This window comes from Polypterus senegalus, chromosome 4, assembly GCF_016835505.1.
Source record: "Polypterus senegalus isolate Bchr_013 chromosome 4, ASM1683550v1, whole genome shotgun sequence".
In the NCBI taxonomy this organism is placed as follows: Eukaryota; Metazoa; Chordata; class Cladistia; order Polypteriformes; family Polypteridae; genus Polypterus; species Polypterus senegalus.
In genome coordinates, this window is record NC_053157.1 from 111,747,775 (window position 1) to 111,769,065 (window position 21,291).

The 21,291-nt window shown below is 37.6% G+C and overlaps 1 protein-coding gene across 4 annotated transcripts in view; it reads left to right on the forward strand.

Annotated features, from left to right (window-relative positions):
• The window catches only part of cbr4 (carbonyl reductase 4), a 105,649-nt gene that overhangs the window by 19,333 nt on the left and 65,025 nt on the right, over window positions 1-21,291 (forward strand). For 3 of the 4 annotated variants that reach the window (XM_039751169.1, XM_039751172.1, XM_039751171.1), the window contains exon 3: window positions 9,565-9,685. In XM_039751169.1, the coding sequence (XP_039607103.1) occupies window positions 9,565-9,685 (121 nt within the window). The remainder of the gene's footprint in view (window positions 1-9,564; window positions 9,686-21,291) is intronic. The other variant, XM_039751170.1, reaches the window with a different exon arrangement.

Here is a 21,291-nt window from a genome sequence, read left to right on the forward strand (position 1 = left end):
ATCGCATGTTCCCCAAAATAATGACACAATATATTTTAAAAGTCTCACATACTATCTTCTGTGCCGTCTTTCTTTTTTTTTTTTTTTTGCACCTTCACAATACCATCAAAATGTACGGTGGCATATTTGAGCCACAGAGAAAAAAAAAATGACATAATAAAAATGTCTATTTTTGTGATTAAAGTGGAAATTTTGGCTTTAAACTTGAAATGTCCACTTTAACCTCGTAGTTTACTTTAACCTTACATTAGACTGTTGTAAACGTCATTTTTAAACTGACCCAATTATTAATTGCTATGCGCTTCTGGTTTTTCCTCATGACCTGACAGCAGTGGCAAGCAGCAATAGATTGCCACACAGAACACATTACATTTATGATATTCCAGCTGTCTGCACAGTTAGAATTCTTAGATTTATACTTGATATCACTTTCATGATGAAATGCATTAAAATATGTATGTTACATTTTGCAAATACATCGTTAACTTTGTTTAAATAATGAATACTACTGTTAATAGTTACACATATGAAGGTGGCATGGTGGCAGAGCGGTAGCACTGCTGTCTCACAGGGAGTCACGTCCCTTGTGATCCCTGCCTGGAGTTTGCTTGTTTTCCTAGTGTGTTTCCACAGTATGCTCAGTTTTCCATGCAAAGACATGAAAGTTTGGGGATTTGGTGAAGCTATAATGACATTAGTGTACTTGTGTTCACCTTGTGATGAGCTGATGCCCTGTCCAGGGATTTTGTTTCTGTCTTGTGCTGATGCTGCTGGAATGGGCGCATCCCTGAATTGATGGATGTAATCATCAAACACCCTTTTCAGAGATATTGTAGCAAAGGTTTCCTCAGAATTTAATGGATATTTCGGGCACACGCGTTGCATTGTGTGAAGTATAAACCTGGCCATAGGTGCCTTACTTTTCAGCTGACGATCTTGACTAGGCCTTATTTTTGGGGTAGGGCTTATATTACAGAGCAACCTGAAAGTCATGGTAGGGCTTATTTTCAGAGTAGGTCTTATTTTTGGGGAAACACAGCATTTAGGCCAGAGTGTGTGCAAGTTTTTGTATTTTTGTGCTTCTACAGACTTCTTTGGTTTTCTCTGATATTCTAACGCATTCTGCTAGGTGAAAAAGGAAGTGAATACTTGCCTTGTGTATGATTGTGCCCTCTGTTGTAATGGCACTTAGTCTAGCATTTCCATAGGACCAGAGCTTGTGCTTATGACTGCCATTGCTCCTGGGATCAGCTACTGTGCAGTACTGAATAGGTATGCTTTATTTACAGATTATATTTTTTTAAAATGACAGTTCTTTCTTCTTGGTCAAATTTTCAAAGGCTTCAGCTAATATTCTAGTCTGATTACTGTTGACTGGGGTTTTGCATTTTCTGTCCATATCTACTTTGGATTTACTCTGTGTACCTCAGTTTGCTGCCACAACCTAAACAGCTATAGGTTATAATAATTTAATCTTAATCGGCCCACCATGCATGTGTGTGATTATGTCCAGTGATTAGATGCCAGTGTTCTGTTCACATCTAATTCCTTTCTTATTCACTGTTGGGATAGATTCTGGCTCCTAGCAACACTGAATTGTATTAAATAAGTTCAAAAATGAATACTTGGATGTATGTTAAATGTCATCTGTAACTGACTCAAAAAGAGTTGATTGTTTGTACTGCTTCATTACTGGTCCTGGGGGAATAATCCTTGCCCAGGCACATTTCATATGAGGTTTTCATGTTCTCTGTTGTGCATTTTCTCTGAATATTGGAATGTACTCCCACATTCATCAAATTTGAAAATTGGCACTCTTGTTCGTGTTTGCCAGATCTCTGAGATTGACTGGAACCCTGTTCTAAGTTGATTTCCTTCCTAGTGCCCAGTGCTGTGGGTGTGTAGAATTACCCAAAACTGGGACAAATAATTTGGTGATTATAAATTAAGATGAATGCAGCTACAGTATGTTTACTTCCTTTATAATGTAAAAAAATGATTATAGGGAAAAATCAACAAAGAAATACCAGTGCTTGAAGTTTAGAGTTGATTTTTAGGGGGTCTGAGCTTTGGTGGTGGTATTGCATTTGTGTGTAGGTTTTACCAAATGGGTTAAAATTTAAGTATAGCCTTGGCTTGTGCCATCCTCTAAGCAATATTGGAATATCATTGTTATCTTCTTTCCATACTTTATCTAAAACTGCTTTATCTAATTATGAAGCTATAGTGAGTTTTAACCTGCCTCAGCAGTTCTATAGGGAGTTGGACAACATTTATCCCTGAACAGGGTGGCAGTCCTTTGCAGAGATATTCATTTATAATAGCATATTACTTCTATCATAAAAGACCAGTAATCAGAGGAAATGTATTTCCTCACTACAGAACTGACCAAACATCATTACAGTTACCATAAAACAGTGGTTCTAAAACTTTTTTAGACTTTGTACCCCTTTTCAGCTTCGCAGATTCTCTGCCTACTGTTTTGTTCATACTAGTACCAATAATTGCCATGCATTATATAGATTTTACACAATAACAAAATGCGTTACTTATTTTTTAAATTATTCTGTTCTATTTCTAATTCGTTCTGCTCAAAATGAATGTGATGTGTGGACTTGCTTCTTGGAACACAATATCTGTAAATTTGATGAAATGCATGACCATTTTAGTCTTAAGCTGTTTTCAATAAAACGACTATGGGTTTCATTCATGAAACATGAGCAGAACAAATTTGTTCATAAAGCAATTGTAGAAGTAAAATCCGGTATTTAACAATGTTTTAGTAAGGACCATCTGTAAAAAAAAATAAATAAAAAAAAAATAAAAAATGAAAAGGTCTTACACATGTTTGCACGAAGCGTAGTGTATGTGTGTAAATAATGAAAAACATGATATGTGAATGCCATTTGCACAAAACACATTTTAAATGAATAAAATAAAATTCTGTATAAATATGAATATTATAAATTACAAGATATCACATCCTTCAATGATATCTGTTAATGTAGCTATTAGTTTGATGATGATTCAACAACACAGGTGTCTTGTTTTGTTTCTTGGTAAACATATTACATGGCTCTGAACCAAACTGAGCGTAGTGTTCTATAAAAGAGCATCGATTTGAACCTGGATTGAATGGAACAAAGGCTGATCTTGCACTACTGCATGATTTGCCCCAGGACTCGCTGAGGAAAAGGTGCAGATTCTGGGATTGCGCTGTTGTGTTGGCAGAGAGTGATGAATGGATAATTAGTCATTTTAGACTACCCAGACCATTCTGGTGCATTTATGCACTGTTATGGATTGTATTTTGAAAACACCAACAAGAAGAAGCCAAGCCATACCTGTACATCTGCAAGTCCTGTCGACACCTGGCTTTTTGGCTACAGGTACATTTCAGCCGGAGATTACAGACAGGCCTGGGATTTCTCAGCCATCTATGAGCCACATACTACCTGGAGTACTTAACGTCATATTAACACTAATTTGGTATTGTATTCAGTTCTCATGTGGTGGGGAAAGGTAAGTGATAGTCAAAGATTTTACAAGCTGGCCAACCTACCCAGGGTCATTGGTGCAGTAGAATACACACATGTACACATCAAAGCTTCATCCAATAATGCATTTTCAATAAGAAAGCACTTCTATGCTATCAGTGTGCAGCTTATATGTGATGCAAAGTGTTGCTCAGTGTCATTGGCTGATGGTCCAGCATTACGCACAACTGTTTAATTTTGCAGCACAGTTCTGCTGGCACACGTCTGGAACAAGGAGCTGTGCAAGATGGCTGGCTTCTCGGTAAAAGCAAAAGTTTCTCCTATAGATTAAATTGTATTTATTTGAGAGGTATAAATAGGCTGTTTATATCCATAGGGAACGGGGTTACTCTTTGAAGACATGGCTTATGACACCACTAAATAACCCACAGATGCCACAGGGTTTTGCTTTTATCAAGCACACCAAAGGAATTTTGAATGCACGATAAACTGAAGCACTTATCTGGTATGTGTTTCACATCTCTCTATCTGGTCATTCCACATGCTCTCGTGGTCCTCATCATAGTGCCAATGCACATCTTGGCCTGTCCAGTATCAGACACAGAATAAATCCGAGGTAAAATGTAGTATACCCTTTTTACCATGCTGCCCAATGTGATGCCCTAAAAACTTCAGTCTGTGACATCCAAAGTTGCCTTAGTCTTACCAATAACTTGCCTTATTGATGTGGACAGGAACAGGTGTACCCACCATTCAAATCTTATACTACACCAACCTCTAAATTGCCCAGTCCTCTGCTAACTTGGCCAGTTCCCCATTCTGCCATAACCCACATCATAATGTCTACACCCGCACCTCTGTAATCGTCCAATAGCATGCACTTCTGTCTGTCCTATAACACATCCATAGCATAAGTCCAATCCAAATCTTATTCTGCCTTTGGTAATAGAGTGCTCAGTCCTTGGTCATTTCCACTGTATTCCGTAAATCCACATTATACAATCACTTGCATGACAGTTTATCATTTACAACACCCACAGTCATTACCATCCTAATTTTATTCTACACTTGTTGCCAGTCAACCCAGTTGTATGCAGGTTTGCCAGGCTTATCCTCACTTGAGCACAAATTCACATTGTAAGATCCACAGACCACTACATCTTAAAAAATAACTCAGCACCCAACCTGGCTTGTCCTATGCCCACAGGACAAGTCCAACCTAAATCTTATTCTGCCCTTATGATCAGGATAGCTATATTTCCTTGAACATACATTTTGCTCTCATTTCCTTCAGGCCTAAACATTTCTCAATTGCGTTCTGATTAAACAGTCATTTTACTAAGCCTGCTAAAATGTTCGCCTCATACTATTGTCTATATCAATGTTTTTCAACCTCTTTTTCTGTAGTGGCACACTTTTTGTAAACAATCATCCCAAGGCACACCCCTATCTTAATAACCACAAATACATTATATCTCATACATGTGCTTAACTGCCCGAGAAGCTGGTAAAAGAGCTCTGAGATCAGCATTCGCAGACACAGCACTTTGATGGTGTCCACCCTCTACTTTAGAGGCATCTCGTATGCCCATTATCCACCAGCGTGGTGAGGGTTGTTAAAGACCACACACCCAGGGCAGATGGACTCTAACGCCTTGAGATGTGTCTGAAGTGCTGTGTCTGCAACATAGAGATCACTGAGCTGCTTTTATGCCAGATTCTCCAGGTAGTCCTGCTTTCCTCAGATAAATCTCAAACCACCTGTGGAGCTTGTCCCTGTCAGTTTTAGACCCAAGTGCGCTACACAATTATTTCTATGGTACACTTGGGTAGCTGTCATGGTGCACCAATGTGCTTCAGCACACTGATTGTAAAATACTGGTCTAGAAGCCGCTTGCATTTTTCAGAAAGATGTTTTAGCCCTGTCGTTGTCTACAACGCTTTGACACTTTCAAACAGGGAAAGCAAAAGAAGGCGTTGCCTACACCACATCCAGTTCGGCAACTCCATTTGTCATAACAAGAATGGAAAAAGTAAGCTCGTCTTCGAGCACTTGCCTGCTGCAGAATTCTAAAAGCAGGTCAGTCTGGTCCAAGCTCCTTTATTTTCTTTTTTTCTTCAAGTGAACAATCTATTTCATTAAATGTATTTCATTAAAGAAAGAATACATTTTTTTTTTGATTTCTGAAGATCTACAGTATTTGAAGTTGCCCTCTCTGTAAAGTCACATTCGTTCATCTGTAGTTATGTTAATGGTGGGTGTGAAATGTGAACCATTGATGTGAACTTGAGAAACAGTGCGTTGATAATTGTCCAATCACATTAGATTAAAAAAAAACCTAAAACAATACTAATTCACTGCCAATAAATGTTGAAGTGTCTGCGTCCCCTCAAAAATCTGAAAGCAACCAATTAAAGGGCAGCCTTTGGTCATCTGCTTGCCAAAAGATCAAAGACTTACATACACTCCCATTTGTCATGTGTCCTTCACTCAGGTAATATAGGGTTTTATACAGAAAATAAACAAGTACAAGTATTTCTAATGGATGTTGATGAGCTGATACCAAGCACGTTGAGCAAATGATTTATTTTGCATTACTTAATTAATTTAAGTAGAGTTTTTAAAATATTTGGAGGGGGTGCAGTGCCTCAGTGCCCCGCATTACAAACCACCACTGTTGTAGAGCCAGTTGATGAACACTCCAGTGCAGAAGCAATTACGAAACAACACCAAATAATAAAGTGATTCTGATGTAAAGATGTCTTATTTTGTTAAAAATGCTAAAAACACAAATTAACGAAGTATTTGGTATATTACTTTGCATTTGTCAGCATTTTGCAACATTTTGCATAATTCATTTAGACTATTGATTGTTTCTTTCAAAATGATTCCTATAGCTTTCAGAGTGGAGTATATTAATTTGACTGCTTGGTTCAATTGCCTTTGATTTACAATAATTTCTGTGAGAACTGCACTGCTTTTGCACCCACTTTTCTTGAATACAGGTTACTGAGCTTTTGGAGTATTGTGCATCTCACATGAAGTCTCTGCATGGCAAGCGGGATCTCCCTGTTCATCTTAATAATAAATGCAATAACGAGGAATGGAATGTTTCAACTTATCATTATAGCCAAATGAAACAAGTCACTTGCAATTCACATTTGAAGACTGCTCCATAATTGGAAGCTTTGGGAATAATACCCAATAAAGACACCTCTCCAATAATGGATGCAATGTGGTGATCTGAAACAGTTGTGAAGAGCCGCCCCCCCATCCCCACCCCCAATATCACAGAGGTACATTTTCAATGAATAGCTATACATTTCTTTGCATCTAATTTCAAATCAAACTATTTTCATTTTATTTCTTATTTTGCTCTACAGAAGACAATGAATTAACCATATTCATCACCTTTTTCCAAGAAATTCCTTTACCTGAGCCAGCCACAGCACTACTCATGCTAGAGAATATTTTTTATTGCCCCAAAACGCCTTTTTTCGCTTTGGAATTTTGGTAGATCATGGGCATGTGTGGTAACACATCCTTATTTGGTAACATTTGGGATGTTGATTAATGTGGATTATTGTAATGAACTGACAACTTACACGTGGTTGATAATTTACAATTGATCGGTATTGATTGAACACATGCAAGGTATTAAGAAAAAAAGCAAGGTTTTACTCATAGTTTGTGATGTGGCTTTAGTTTTAGTAAAATTATCTTTTATGCACATATGTGTTGGTTAATTAACAAACGTTTTATGAATGAGACCCTATGTCTGTACTTGGATGTTGGTGTAGTTAAGTGCAGAAAAGCTGCTCTTGCATAGGTATGTGGTTGGGGATTGTAACTGGAACTTCACTGCCACATTTGATAGCTCTGGATATTCTGTATGTAAACTTGAGCAAAAGTCCACCTGCAATTTCTGTTAAGACTAGATTCACTTTTCAAGTCTCCATTTGTGCCATTTTCTATTCAGTTCTCTTTCTGATTTATTAGGGAATGAGTAGTGAGTGTGTTGTAACAAATTCAAGGACTGCAAATCTAATAATTTGCAATGACAACAGTAGGAAAGTACATGTTAACTGCACAGCAAGATGTAAGAGATGTGTATTGTGTTTGACACAATATGTCAGGTCAAGTTAGTTTGCAAATTAGTTTGTTTTGGAAAGGAAAAACCTACATATTGTTTTCTTCCATTCATCCAGACCAAAATGCAGGCTTTTTAATTATTGCCTCAATTTTGTCATGTATATTAAATATATTAGTGATTCAACCCTGAAGGCCAAATATGTAAACCATTCAAACAAGAAAAAACCTATCAGAAAGGTAGCCTATCAGTGTCATATTAGCATTTTGAAAGGAGGAATGGATGATCATGAATAAATAATTTATTCTCAATACCTGTAACTCAAAAAATAGCTGTACACTTTACCTTGTGAAACTCAATGCACTTCATTGTGAAGTAGTCTTATTTAATCACTTCGAATTTTTCATTGCACAAAGCTAAAAAATATTCTCAGTTTCACTGGCCTTGCTTTTAATGTAGTTAACTATATTAACTGCACTGTCTAATGCCACTTTCAGACTCTATGGCATGCGTTTTGTGTCGAAAGCCTCCTTGTTGTTGCTACAGTGAGCCCAAGTTCCATCAAGAGCAACTGCCTGTCACTATACTACTGTGATGTACAGTCTTTAATTTGGCACTGTCAGTATAAATTCCCTGTCATTATGTTATACGTTGTTTGTTCTTTTTCCAGTTTTTTTTCTTTCTAGCCCCTATCTTGTACTTTGGTTAATACCAGTCTTTAACCAGTGTTTTTGCATCTTCAGTGATAAATGTAAGTAGGCCAATAAAGTTGAGACAAGTATTTTGGTAATATAATATTTCAGCACCTCTATTGAACAGAAAAGGTGACCAAGGTACAGGGAATTTTGATCTTTCTGAAGACCTGACTGAGCATTATTCTAATACACCTACAAGGCCAGCTGATGATCCTTCTAAAAATGAATATTGGTCTTAAATAGTTTACAAGGGATTAAATTGTACTTATTTAGGTCCTTGTAGTATTCTTCATAAAACCCAGTTTGCTTTCTAATCTGATTATAATGGGCTTCACTTGTATTATTTATTGCTTTAAAGCAGTGCTGGTTGTTTAGCTTTCTTTGAAAATTCTGCACCATGTAAAAAACTGGATGCAGATGTCTATGCCTTTTAATAGTCAGTATGAGTTGTCAGAATAAACATTTTTATATACTTCTTGTCTAAAGGAACAGCCAGCGTAAGTAAAGAATGACAACATACTAGAGTGAATAGCTGGATTTCTTATACAGAGGAGATGGCTTTTATCACAAAGGCAATCCAAATGTAGCCAGAAGGCAGTAAAGCTTTAGAGAGCATTTTATTAAAACATACACACTTAATAATCAGCTTTACTCATCTTCTACTAAATTTTATTTTGCTCTAAACCTCTTTTTCAGAATCAACAGAGCATGCATTTATTGCACAACTACCCACAAACAAAATCGTACTGCCCAATACAAAGCAATCTAGTGCATCTTATCAGAGGAAAAATGTCATAAAGAGACAATGCAAACCATTTCATTTATTTAGCTGACATTTTTATTCAAAAATGCTTGCAGATCACACAGGAATAATACAGTTGTTTAAAATTTTGTTACAGATTTACTCTCTAGTTAGGCACAGTGCTTTGCTCACAGCTGGACACTGAATTTGTGGTCAGAACTGAAGTGCTAAGTTGTGGTTTACGTTGCATATAAAAACCTCTTGTTTTTGTAGATCTTTAATTTTTTTCACCAGTGTTACTATACTGTTCACAGGCTAAGCATGAAAATAATGCATATATACAAGATTGTAATCCATCTGCATGTATATTCTTTGTTGTCTCCCTAAAAATTGTGTCATGTATTGTTTCCAACCTAACAAACTATGTGAATAACTTATTTTAATTGTGATATGATACAATGGCATTTATCTTTTGGTTTTCAAAATTGTTCATTCATCTTCTGAATAAAATGGCTTAAATTAGTCTTTTTATTTAATAGCAGATCATATTGCTCATAGCTGTGATGTTTCAAAAGAACACGACATACAAAACACATTTGACAAGATTCAGGCCTCTCTGGGTCCAGTCCATTACCTGGTGAATGCTGCTGGAATAAACAGGTTTGAAGGCTTTTATTTTAATATTTCCTTCAGAGATGTTCGGATTGTTTCTTGGGGGGGGAAAGAACATATTTGAATATATTTCTACAATTAAAAATAGTATTTGGAAAACAAGTCAACTTAAACTGCAAGTATGTCAGTTTAAAACATTGTGACTCAGTGTTTTTCAGTATTAAATTTCATGACTCCTCTTATTAGATATACAAAATTAATGTGAAATTCCTTGAGACCCAAAAATACTACCTTGTTCTATGCATATCTTTTGTCAGTTTTTAATTAAAAAGTAAAGTCAATTACATTGCAGCATTTTGTATTTTTTTATTACTGTGTATGTAATTCTACACATTTAAATGCCATTAATAGGAGATGGCTGAGCCAGATAAATCTAGAGTAATCTCAGAAATTAAGTCTGCTTTTAGTGTGTTTGCTTTGTTTAAAGAAAAGGAATTTTCTTTACCTTTTTTTTATTCTTTTAACACCTTAAATTTCATGTATACTCAGGTTGCATTCATGATTACAGTGTGTATTTGAAGTGTAGCTTTTCTTGACATATTTAAACCATATCGAGCTACACCATAAAATTGTAAATGTCTTGAAAACAAATCAACTTGATTTGTTTTCAATCCTATTTTTTGTAAAAATTGATCTATTTGTATGGAATGATTACAATAAAAATCAATAAAGTTAAAAAAAAAATGTAAATGTCTGATTATGAAAGTACTGATTCACTGAATTCATCTTCAGAAAACCTGCAAAGCGCCCAACATCATTTGTTCCCATTTATAATTAATATCATGGTAGGTATCTCCAAGCTGTTAATTCTAAAATAAATATAGGAGGTCATGTGGCAATATTTACTTGTATTTGTTTTAAAGGGCTTGTTATAACTCCCATAGCTGAAGTTTAAAATTGAAGTTTTCATTAAAAGTTATTATTTGAGACAAGCACTTCTCTGCATTTCAGAGCGATGTTAATTGAATAGTGCTGGTGTAAGCTGTAATGTTGGCATATTAAGTCAAGACATCGTACACTAAGCAGATTAACCCACATCCATTCTTTTTTCTGAAACTGTACACTTGTTGAACAGGAAAGCAGATTAATTCAGGATTTGAATTGAGCAACTTTTTTCCTGATTGGTGAAAAAACATCTTTTGTGAATTGTTGCCATATGCTTTAAAGCTTATAAAGCAATAACGCTAATTGAACACATTTAAGATTGCAATTTTAATTGACTTTAGATCAGCATATTGGCTTTTAAGTAGAATCAAAGGATAATTAAAAACAAAGTATGTTGAGCTTTATTGATTTGGATAATGGATATGCAATGTATAACAAAAGTGTTCACACCCTAACTGAAATTTCTAGTTTTGTTGGTGTAATGGTTAAATCAAGACAGTGTTGCAGAGATCTTGTAACAAACAATGTCAAATGAAAAAGGATCTTCTTAGGAGCAATAATTAAAAATAAACTTTCAATATATTGATTATTAAGTGTACATAACATTTAACTAGGTTTTTATTATCATAGAAGTGTTTGTTTCCTGCTTGGTCTTATGGTGTAAAGGCAACTAAATAGCACTCAGATATGCGAAGGCGCTTAAAAGGTCAACATAAAGCAGTTACTTCTTTTACACTCACTGGCCACTTTATTAGGTACTCCTGTTCAACTGCTTGTTAATGCTAATCTCTAGTCACCCAATCACTTGGCAGCAACTCCGTTCATTTAGGCATGTAGACATTGTCAAGATGACCTGCGGAAAATCAAATTGAGCATCAAAATAAAGAAGAAAAATTATTTAAGTGACTTTAAATGTGGCATGGTGGTTTGTGCCAGATGGGCTGGTCTGGTCTGGTCTGAGTATTTGAAAAACGGCTCATCTTCACGCACAACCATCTGTAGGATTTACAGAAAATGGTCTGAAAATGGAAAATATCCAGTGCGCAGTAGTTTTCGGGGTAGGGGGCATTAGGAATACCTTGTTGATGCCAGAGGCCAGTGGATAATGGCCAGACTGGTTTGAGCTAATAGGCAACAATAAGTCAAATAACCACTTGTTACAACCAAGGTATGCAGAAGTGCATCTCTGAATACACAACACCTTAAACCTTGAAGCAGAATGGCTACAGCAGTAGGAGACCAAACCCGCTGCCAGTCCTGTCAGCTATGAACAGGCAATCGAGACTACAATTCACATGGGCTAACCAAAATTGGACAATAGAAAATTGGAAAAACATTGCCTGGTCTTATGAGTCACGATATCTGCTGCGACATTCTGATGGTAGGGTCAGAATTTGGCATCAACAACATGCTAGCATGGATTCATTATGTCTTGTATCAATGGTTCAGGCTGGTGGTGATGTAATGGTTTGGGGGATATTTTCTTCGCACACATTTGGCCCCTTGAGTACCAACTGATCATTGTTTAACACTAGAATTACCAGAGCCTATGAAAAAACTCGTACATCTGGCCCACCTTAAATTCGTTCGCACCTCTCCGTCAGCGTCTTTTGTCATGTAAATGTGCCGATAAAGACAAGCAGCCTGCTATTCCAAAGTTCTCCCAGCTCATGCCTTGATTGATTATCTGGGAGTTAAGTGCAGGAGTTTTAGAGTGGAAATAATAGATCGTTATTTGGAACACATGCATTTCATATGTATTCCGTTTCTACAATAATCTGTGTAAACACATTGTTAAAACAGAAACGTTTTTCATATTTTAGTAGAAAATGACAAAATGTTGGCATAAACTACATAAATGTGTGAAGCCTGAAACCCAAAGATCAAATAAACACTTTCACAAAAGGTTCAAGGAAAAGACAACAGTTTCTGTGACGTTGCGGTAAGATTTGCTGACTTGTAATCAAGAGTCCCCTGTTCGATCCTGACTGCCTCCTATATTTCCCGTTTTCAGTAGTGAGCTGCTCTTATTGTTAATATTATACAGTACACACATTTGAATTGTGTCTATAACAGATGGTGTACATTTATAGTACTTGTGAAAGTTACCTTTTTATTTTCACTTTTATTCTCTCAGTCATATATAAATGTGTATTTGTGTGTGTATATATATATATATATATATATATATATATATATATATATATATATATATATATATATATATATATATATATATATATATATATATATATATATATACACACACTACCAGAATACCTCAACTTCATGGCCAGAAGTAGTGTGTTAAAGAAGTTATGAAAAGAAAAGGAAAAATTTTAAAAATAGCGTAACATGATTGTTAATGTAATTGTTTTGTCATTGATTATCTATCTATGCTGGGGTGCCAGAATCCATCGATGACTCTTGCTCTTACATGCACTTAGTGTAGTGCTGCGTGGGTATTATGAAGTATCGTTATCTGTTCAAGTTCTATTTAAATTTTAAATATAAGTAATTTTTATTTAGTCGACAGAAATATGTTTGGTAAGAATGAAAGGTAAATTTAGTCAGCATTGCATTAATTTTTCTTCACCATCGAAATTTAAAGAGTAAATTCAACTTACATTCCTACCAAAGATATTTCTGTCGACTAAATAGAACCTACTTATATCCAAATTGAGCTATTGAGCTGTCACCTGCCTGACTGGATATGTCACCAGCTTGCTCTTACTTTTTACCGTTCATGTAATCATGGCTAGTCGCGAAAAATTAGAACATGGAAGGAGGATCACACTGAGTATGGCTTTACCAAAATAATTATTGATGGCGAATAAAGTATCCATTATTCATAAAGCTTCAATTGGTGATCTTTTTTTCTGCGTTAACCTCTTATTTTTTCATCTTCTCAAACCAAGGGTGTGCAAGGGTAAAATGAATCGGGAAGCGCTGATTTATATATATATATATATATATATATATATATATTGAATATACTGAAATGGTTTTACTGTCAAATAATGCAAACAATACACAGCATGTGTTTCGCCGTAATTCTGGGCTCATCAGGCATACACACTCACTGCACCCCGTCTCGGGAATCGAACCTCGGATGTCAGTGCTAGAGGCGAAGCCTCTCGTGTTGCACCACAGCGTGTGTTTCGTTTATTTGACAAGGCAAAGCCCTCACTGACTCATCACTAATTCTCCAACTTCCCGTGTAGGTAGAAGGCTGAAATTTGGCAGGCTCATTCCTTACAGCTTACTTACAAAAGTTGGGCAGGTTTAATTTCGAAATTCTACGCGTAATGGTCATAACTGGAACCTATTTTTTCGTCCATATACTATAATAGACTTCTGCTCGATGCCCGTGGGAGGCAGAGTTACGCCTCCCACGTAATTTAGTGCCTATATAAGGCCGTCCGTCAGTGGCAATCCAATAGAAACACTGCCAGTAAATATTCACGGGTGAAGGACTGTGCTTATGGTGGTGTTTGGCACAAACTTGGCGAAACAGCGAAAGAAACTTTTAAGTGCCGGGTCTTAGCTAACATTAAATACAGCCGTGGACATTGCACGAGATGGCACCAGCACAGCTGAGAACCTTCGATGCATGTATAATTTATTCGCCATCAATGATTGTTTTGGTAAAGCCATACTCAGTGTATTCATTAGATGAACGGTAAAAAAGTAAGAGCGAGGGAGGGTGACTTATTGAGGCACGCAGGCGAAACCACAATAGCACGCGGGCTTGATGCGTCGGTGGCGTCAACTCGATCTGAATTGTGCGATCACATTCGAAAAAATATATCTTTTCAAGTTCTATTTAGTCGACACAAATATCTTTGGTTGGAATGTAAGGCAAATTTACTCTCTACATTTCTATGGTGAAGAAAAATGTATGCAATGATGGCTACATTTAACTTGCATTCCTACCAAAGATATTTCTGTCGACTAAATAAAAATTCCTTCTATGTAAAATTTAAATAGAACTTGAACAGATACGATAGTTCATAATATCCACGCAGACCTACACGTAAGAGCGGGAGTCATCCGTTTTAACAAACCGCATATTGCACTGATACGAAATAGCCTGCCCATTTAATTATTTAGGAATGGATAAGTAAATTAAGATTTTATACAAATAATGTTTTCCATTTTTCTTCCTTGATGGATTCTGGCACCCCCAGTGTGTGTGTGTATGTGTATATATATATATATATATATATATATATATATATATGTATATGTGTGTGTATACTGTGTATATATATATATATATATATATATATATATATATATATATATATAGAGAGAGAGATAGATAGATCGATACACAAACTGTAAACAAATTGTGGATAAAAACTAAATGCAATGATGTGAAGATGGCAAATGTCAATATTTTATTTGTAATAGAATGTAGATGACAGATCAAATGTTTAATACGAGTAAATGTATCATTTTAAAGGAAAAATATATTGATTCAAAATTTCACGGTGTCAACAAATCCCAAAAAAGTTGGGACAAGTAGCAATAAGAGGCTGGAAAAAGTAAATTTGAGCATAACGAAGAGCTGGAAGACCAATAAACACTAATTAGGTCAATTGGCAACATGATTGGGTATAAAAGAGCTTCTCAGAGTGGCAGTGTCTCTCAGAAGCCAAGATGGGTAGAGGATCACCAATTCCCACAATGTTGCGCAGAAAGATAGTGGAGCAATATCAGATAGGTGTTACCCAGCGAAAAATTGCAAAGACTTTGCATCTATCATCATCAACTGTGCATAACATCATCCGAAAATTCAGAGAATCTGGAACAATCTCTGTGCGTAAGGGTCAAGGCCGTAAAACCATACTGGATGCCTCTTAAGCGACACTGCACCACAAACAGGAATGCTACTGTAAAGGAAATCACAGAATGGGCTCAGGAATACTTCCAGAAACCATTGTCAGTGAACACAATCCACCGTGCCATCCGCCGTTGCCAGCTGAAACTCTACAGTGCAAAGAAGAAGCCATTTCTAAGCAAGATCCACAAGCTCAGGCATTGTCACTGGGCCAGGGATCATTTAAAATGGAGTGTGGCAAAATGGAAGACTGTTCTGTGGTCAGGCGAGTCCGCGATTCAAGTTCTTTTTGGAAATCTGGGGCGCCATGTCATCCGGACCAAAGAGGACGAGGACAATCCAAGTTGTTATCGACGCTCAGTTCAGAAGCCTGCATCTCTGATGGTATGGGGTTGCATGAGTGCGTGTGGCATGGGCAGCTTGCATGTCTGGAAAGGCACCATCAATGCAGAAAAATATATTCAGGTTCTAGAACAACATATGCTCCCATCCAGACGTCATCTCTCTCAGGGAAGACCCTGCATTTTTCAACAAGATAATGCCAGACCACATTCTGCATCAATCACAACATCATGGCTGCGTAGGAGAAGGATCCGGGTACTGAAATGGCCAGTCTGCAGTCCAGATCTTTCACCTATAGAGAACATTTGGCATCATAAAGAGGAAGGTGCGACAAAGAAGGCCCAAGACGATTGAACAGTTAGAGGCCTGTATTAGACAAGAATGGGAGAGCATTCCTATTTCTAAACTTGAGAAACTGGTCTCCTCGGTCCCCAGACGTCTGTTGAGTGTTGTAAGAAGAAGGGGAGATGCCACACAGTGGTGAAAATGGCCTTGTCCCAACTTTTTTGGGATTTGTTGACACCATGAAATTCTGAATCAACATATTTTTCCCTTAAAATGATACATTTTCTCAGTTTAAACTTTTGTTCCGTGATTTATGTTCTATTCTGAATAAAATATTAGAAGTTGGCACCTCCACATCATTGCATTCAGTTTTTATTCATGATTTGTATAGTGTCCCAACTTTTTTGGAATCCGGTTTGTATATATACTCCTGTAGCCACAATTAATGCCTTTATTTTATAGACAAACCAGGGATGAACAACTTCCTTTCTACTGCAGCCACAGCCGCGACACACATAAAAAACATCAATAATCTATACTAATAAAAGGCAAGGCCCTCACTGACTGACTGACTAACTGACTCATCACTAATTCTCCAACTTCCTGTGTAGGTAGAAGGCTGAAATTTGGCAGGCTTATTCCTTACAGCTTATTTACAAAAGTTAAGCACGCGTTTTATTTGAAGTTCTACACGTAGCGGTCATAGCGGTTCGACAACGTCCACCATGTTGAACTTTCTTATTTATGGCCCCATCTTCACGAAATTTTGTTGGTGGCTTCCCTGCGCTAACCAAAACCGATGTATGTACTTATTTCGGTGGTATGACGCCACTGTCGGTCGCCATATTGAATTTTCTAAACGTCACTAATTCTCCAACTTCCCGTGTAGGTAGAAGGCTGAAATTTCACAGGCTCATTCCTTACAGCTTACTTAGAAAAGTTAAGCAGGTTTCATTTGAAATTCTACGCATAACGGTCAACAACGTCCGCCATGTTGAACTTTCTTATTCATGGCCCCATCTTTACGAAATTTGGTAGGCGGTTTCCCTGCGCTAACGAAAACCAATGTACATACTTATTTTTGTGGTATGATGCCACTGTCAGCCGCCATATTGAACTTTCCAACGTCACTAATTTTCCAACTTCCCGTGTAGGTAGAAGTTTAAAATTTGGAAGGCTCATTCCTTACGGCATACTTACAAAAGTTAAGCAGGTTTAATTTTGAAATTCTACGCATAACGGTCAACAATGTCCACCATGTTGAACTTTCTTATTTATGGCCCCATCTTCACGAAATTTGGTAGGCGGCTTCCCTGCGCTAACCGAAACCAATGTACGTACTTATTTCGGTGGTATGATGCCACTGTCGGCCATCATATTGAACTTTTCAACAGTCTTTGTTACTTATGGGCCCATCTTCAAGAAATTTGGTACGCGGGTTCCCAACGCTAACTGAATCCTACTTACGTACATATATATGTCCATAGCCTACAGCTCAGTCACCGTGTGAGGCGGCGTTGGGTCCCCCATCCCAAAGCCTCCCACAATGTTGGCTGCCTGCCTATATAAGGCCGTCCGTCGCTCCAGTCTTTTCATTCCCTTCCTTGCTTCGCCACGGGATTCACGTTTCCCTGCTGATAACTACAGCCTTTTTATTTAATCCACGGCTTCTCCGCTGTTTTATTGTTCATTTATTACGATTATAGTTATTGTGTAGGTACTTACATTGTTCAGGTACCCATTTCCTTTATCATTCCAACCGTACCCCCATTAACATGTCTATCGAGGTGATCACCATCGATCAAAGAACTGTCTCTTACTGAGTGGTTTCCATGTCCGGAGATGGCACCTATCTTTTCCATTCTCTGTGTTACATGTTGCACGGCTATATCAGGCTCACTCTTGATATCTGGAGAAACATTATGTCTTATGTATTGAATGACTGGGACAGGTTCAAGGTGTGGACTGATGACGGTACAGGAGATAATTATACTACACAGGAGCACTATAAGAGTGAAATGCTTAAGCCCTTCACCTATGGTTCTGCGTGTGAGTTGATTACTGCCGATGAATTGTTTGGTTGTCGCTTTCAAGTGTACCGAAATGGCCAAATATTTTACACCTTTGGACAACCGCCAATGCCTCTTAAACATCTTAGATTCACAGGTGACGATTTCAGTAGTGGACACTTTGATTTTTATGAATGTTTAAACTCTCAAAAGCTGGATGTGAAGTTATCGATGAAACTGGTTGTATACTTACAACGCTTGACAGATGCCGAATGTCACTTCAACACAAGTCCTACAAATACTGTCGTAATTGAAACAAACCATGAAACCCAAACCGATTATGACAGCAGCAATCCAAGCTGTGAGATTTGAAACAAAATTACTGTTCACATGGCCAACTGTACGTTGCATGCTTAAGAGTAAGTTCAGCGCACAGCTTGGTCATATTACAACCTTGAGGACCGAACTCGCAATGTGGTATACAAAGAGATCCTTAACAAATTATTGGTTTAAAAAGCTTTAATTTTCTTCTTAATAAAACTTTTAAGGCAATATTTCGCCGCTGCGAAGCGTGGGTATTTTGCTATATATATATATATATATATAGATATAATGTATGTATGTATGTATGTATGTATGACAATTACATTGACAATCATGTTACATTATTTTCAAAATGCTTTCTTTAATTTTTCATTACTTCTTTCACACTAGAATTACCAGAGCCTACGAAAAAATTCGTAATTCTGTCCCAACTTAAATCACTTCTTAAATCCCTTCACACCTCTCCGCCAGCGCCCTTTGTCTTCTAAATGTGCTGATAAAGAGAAGCTTGGAGCAGCCGGCTATTCCATCCCCCCACCAATTTAGAACGTGCACAAACTTCTCTCAGCTCATGCCTTGATTGAGTATCTGGGAGTGAAGTGGAGTTTTAGAGTGGAAATAATAGATCGTTGTTTGGAACACACGCATTTCATGTCTGTTCCGTTTCTACAGTAATCTGTGTCAACACATTGTTAAAACAGAAACGTTTTTTATATTCTAGTAGTAGATGACAAAATGTAGGCATAAACTATATAATGTATGAAGCCTGAAGTCCAAATAGCAAAGAAACATTTTCACAAGAATAACACAATTGCACTTTTATTCAAAAATATAACTGCAGAAACAAAAAGCCGCCTTAACATGCGACATTGACAGCAGTTTATTGTAACTGCCTCCGTGGTTCAAAAGAATCCGTTCCCGCTTGGGAAATCAAGAGGTCACGAGTTCGATCCTGCGCCCCTCCGTTTTGAGAAGTAAACTGCTCTTAGTCTTACTGTTTTAGAATAAAAGCATACATTTGATTTCAGTCTGTAACAGCCGGTGCAATTTATGATCCTTGTAAAGGTTAGCTTATTTTTTTATTATTATTCACTTTTCATTCTCTCAGTCGCGTTCAGAATCAATCCATACAACCCCATCTGACACGGCTGTTTTCACTAAAGACGCGCTATAGCTCTGAAGTGTACCACGATGCATACTAACACCCGGCGGGTTCTGACAAACAAGCGCTGGCGAAGCTGCTTCCCATTATCTCCGCCACTTGCTTTTCTTTTTTCAGTTTTATTGAGTGTTCCTGCCAGTCCCGCATGTTGCTGTATGCTGTTTCTTTTGTACTCCAGGACATGCAGAGGAAAGAATGGTAAAGACCAGTAACTTCGGCGCTATATGCAGACACTCCCCATCTGCCCTTGTCGTTCAAACACAGGAACATATATTGGTGTAAAAGTATAACAAAAGTGCACTTTTATTCAAGTAACGATCTATTATTTCCACTCTAAAACTCCACTTCACTCCCAGATACTCAATCAAGCTGAAATTCGTGCACGTTCTAAATTGGTGGGGGGATGGAATAGCCGGCTGCTCCAAGCTTCTCTTTATCAGCACATTTAGAAGACAAAGGGCGCTGGCGGAGAGGTGTGAAGGGATTTAAGAAGCAGTTTAAGGTGGGACGGAATTACGAGTTTTTTCGTAGGCTCTGGTAATTCTAGTGTTAACACACTACTTCTCCGCTGCGAAGCGCAGGTATTTTGCTAGTAACTCATAAACGTGCAATATCATTTAGGAAAATCACAACATTTTACTCATCAAAAATTCGGATTATTTGTAAACAAAATCCATCGTCCTCTCTTTCCTCAAAAACAGTTCAATTACTCTGTCGTACGGATTATCGGAGTGCTTCAGTTCCATCAAAACCTCACTTTCTATCCCCATTGAAGCTAATGGTGAAAGGCAAACCCACCCTATGGTATTCCTGGCATAAGTTTGAATTCTTTAGGGCTGAAAATGTCCGCTCGACAGAAGCAGTGTACACGGGAATGCTCACCGCCAAATATACCGATGTGAACAGCCGCCTCATGCTCTCATTCAGATTTTTCTGATGAAGGAAGTCAAGGAGATCAGTGGGAGATTTTCCTGCAAAATCATCCATAGCATACATTGCAGTCAGTTCCGTTTTTAGCCGAGATAGATCCAAAAGCGCTCCGTGGCTGTTCTGTTAAAGTGTAGAAGGCTGCATGCGTGAAATTTTTCTTGTATTCCCGAAAGTTTTAGGGCTCGTGGAGTGTGACAAACATCAGGTTTTCATGGCCTTGAAATTTGGTCTGTGTCTGGCAAATAATATTGTCCAGAATCCTGCCATGGAGTTGTCAGTAGTGCACGCGATGATCTTTCGCTCGGAGCGTTTATGGTGCGTTCAGTGGCATCGTAGACTTCCTTATATTGGCTTCCATCTAATCAATGGGTCTGAATACGGTGACGTTGCCGTACTCCTGCTAAAGGGCCCTACTGACACCAACTCAAAATCTGATTGGTTGAAGTCCGTCCTTTCTCCTCGCTTTGCGGTTCTCTACTGTTTTATTGTTCGTTTATTACGATTGTTATAGTTATTGTGTAGCTATTTTAGACTTAGTTTACTGTTCAGATACCCATTTCCTTTATTTAATCCGCGGGCTCTCCGGTATTTTTTTGTTCTTTTATTACGATTATAGTTATTTATTGATTCCCTTCTTTGGCTGACTGCCTGCCCATATAAGGCGCTCCGCTGTTTTTTTGTGAAGCAGCGTTTACACAGCTTCTCAACTGTTTTATAAACAAACGCCATATAAGGCCGTCGTTTTTCCTTGCTTCGCCAACTAAGTAGCCTTTTTATTTAATCCACGGGTTCTCCGCTGTTTTATTGTTGG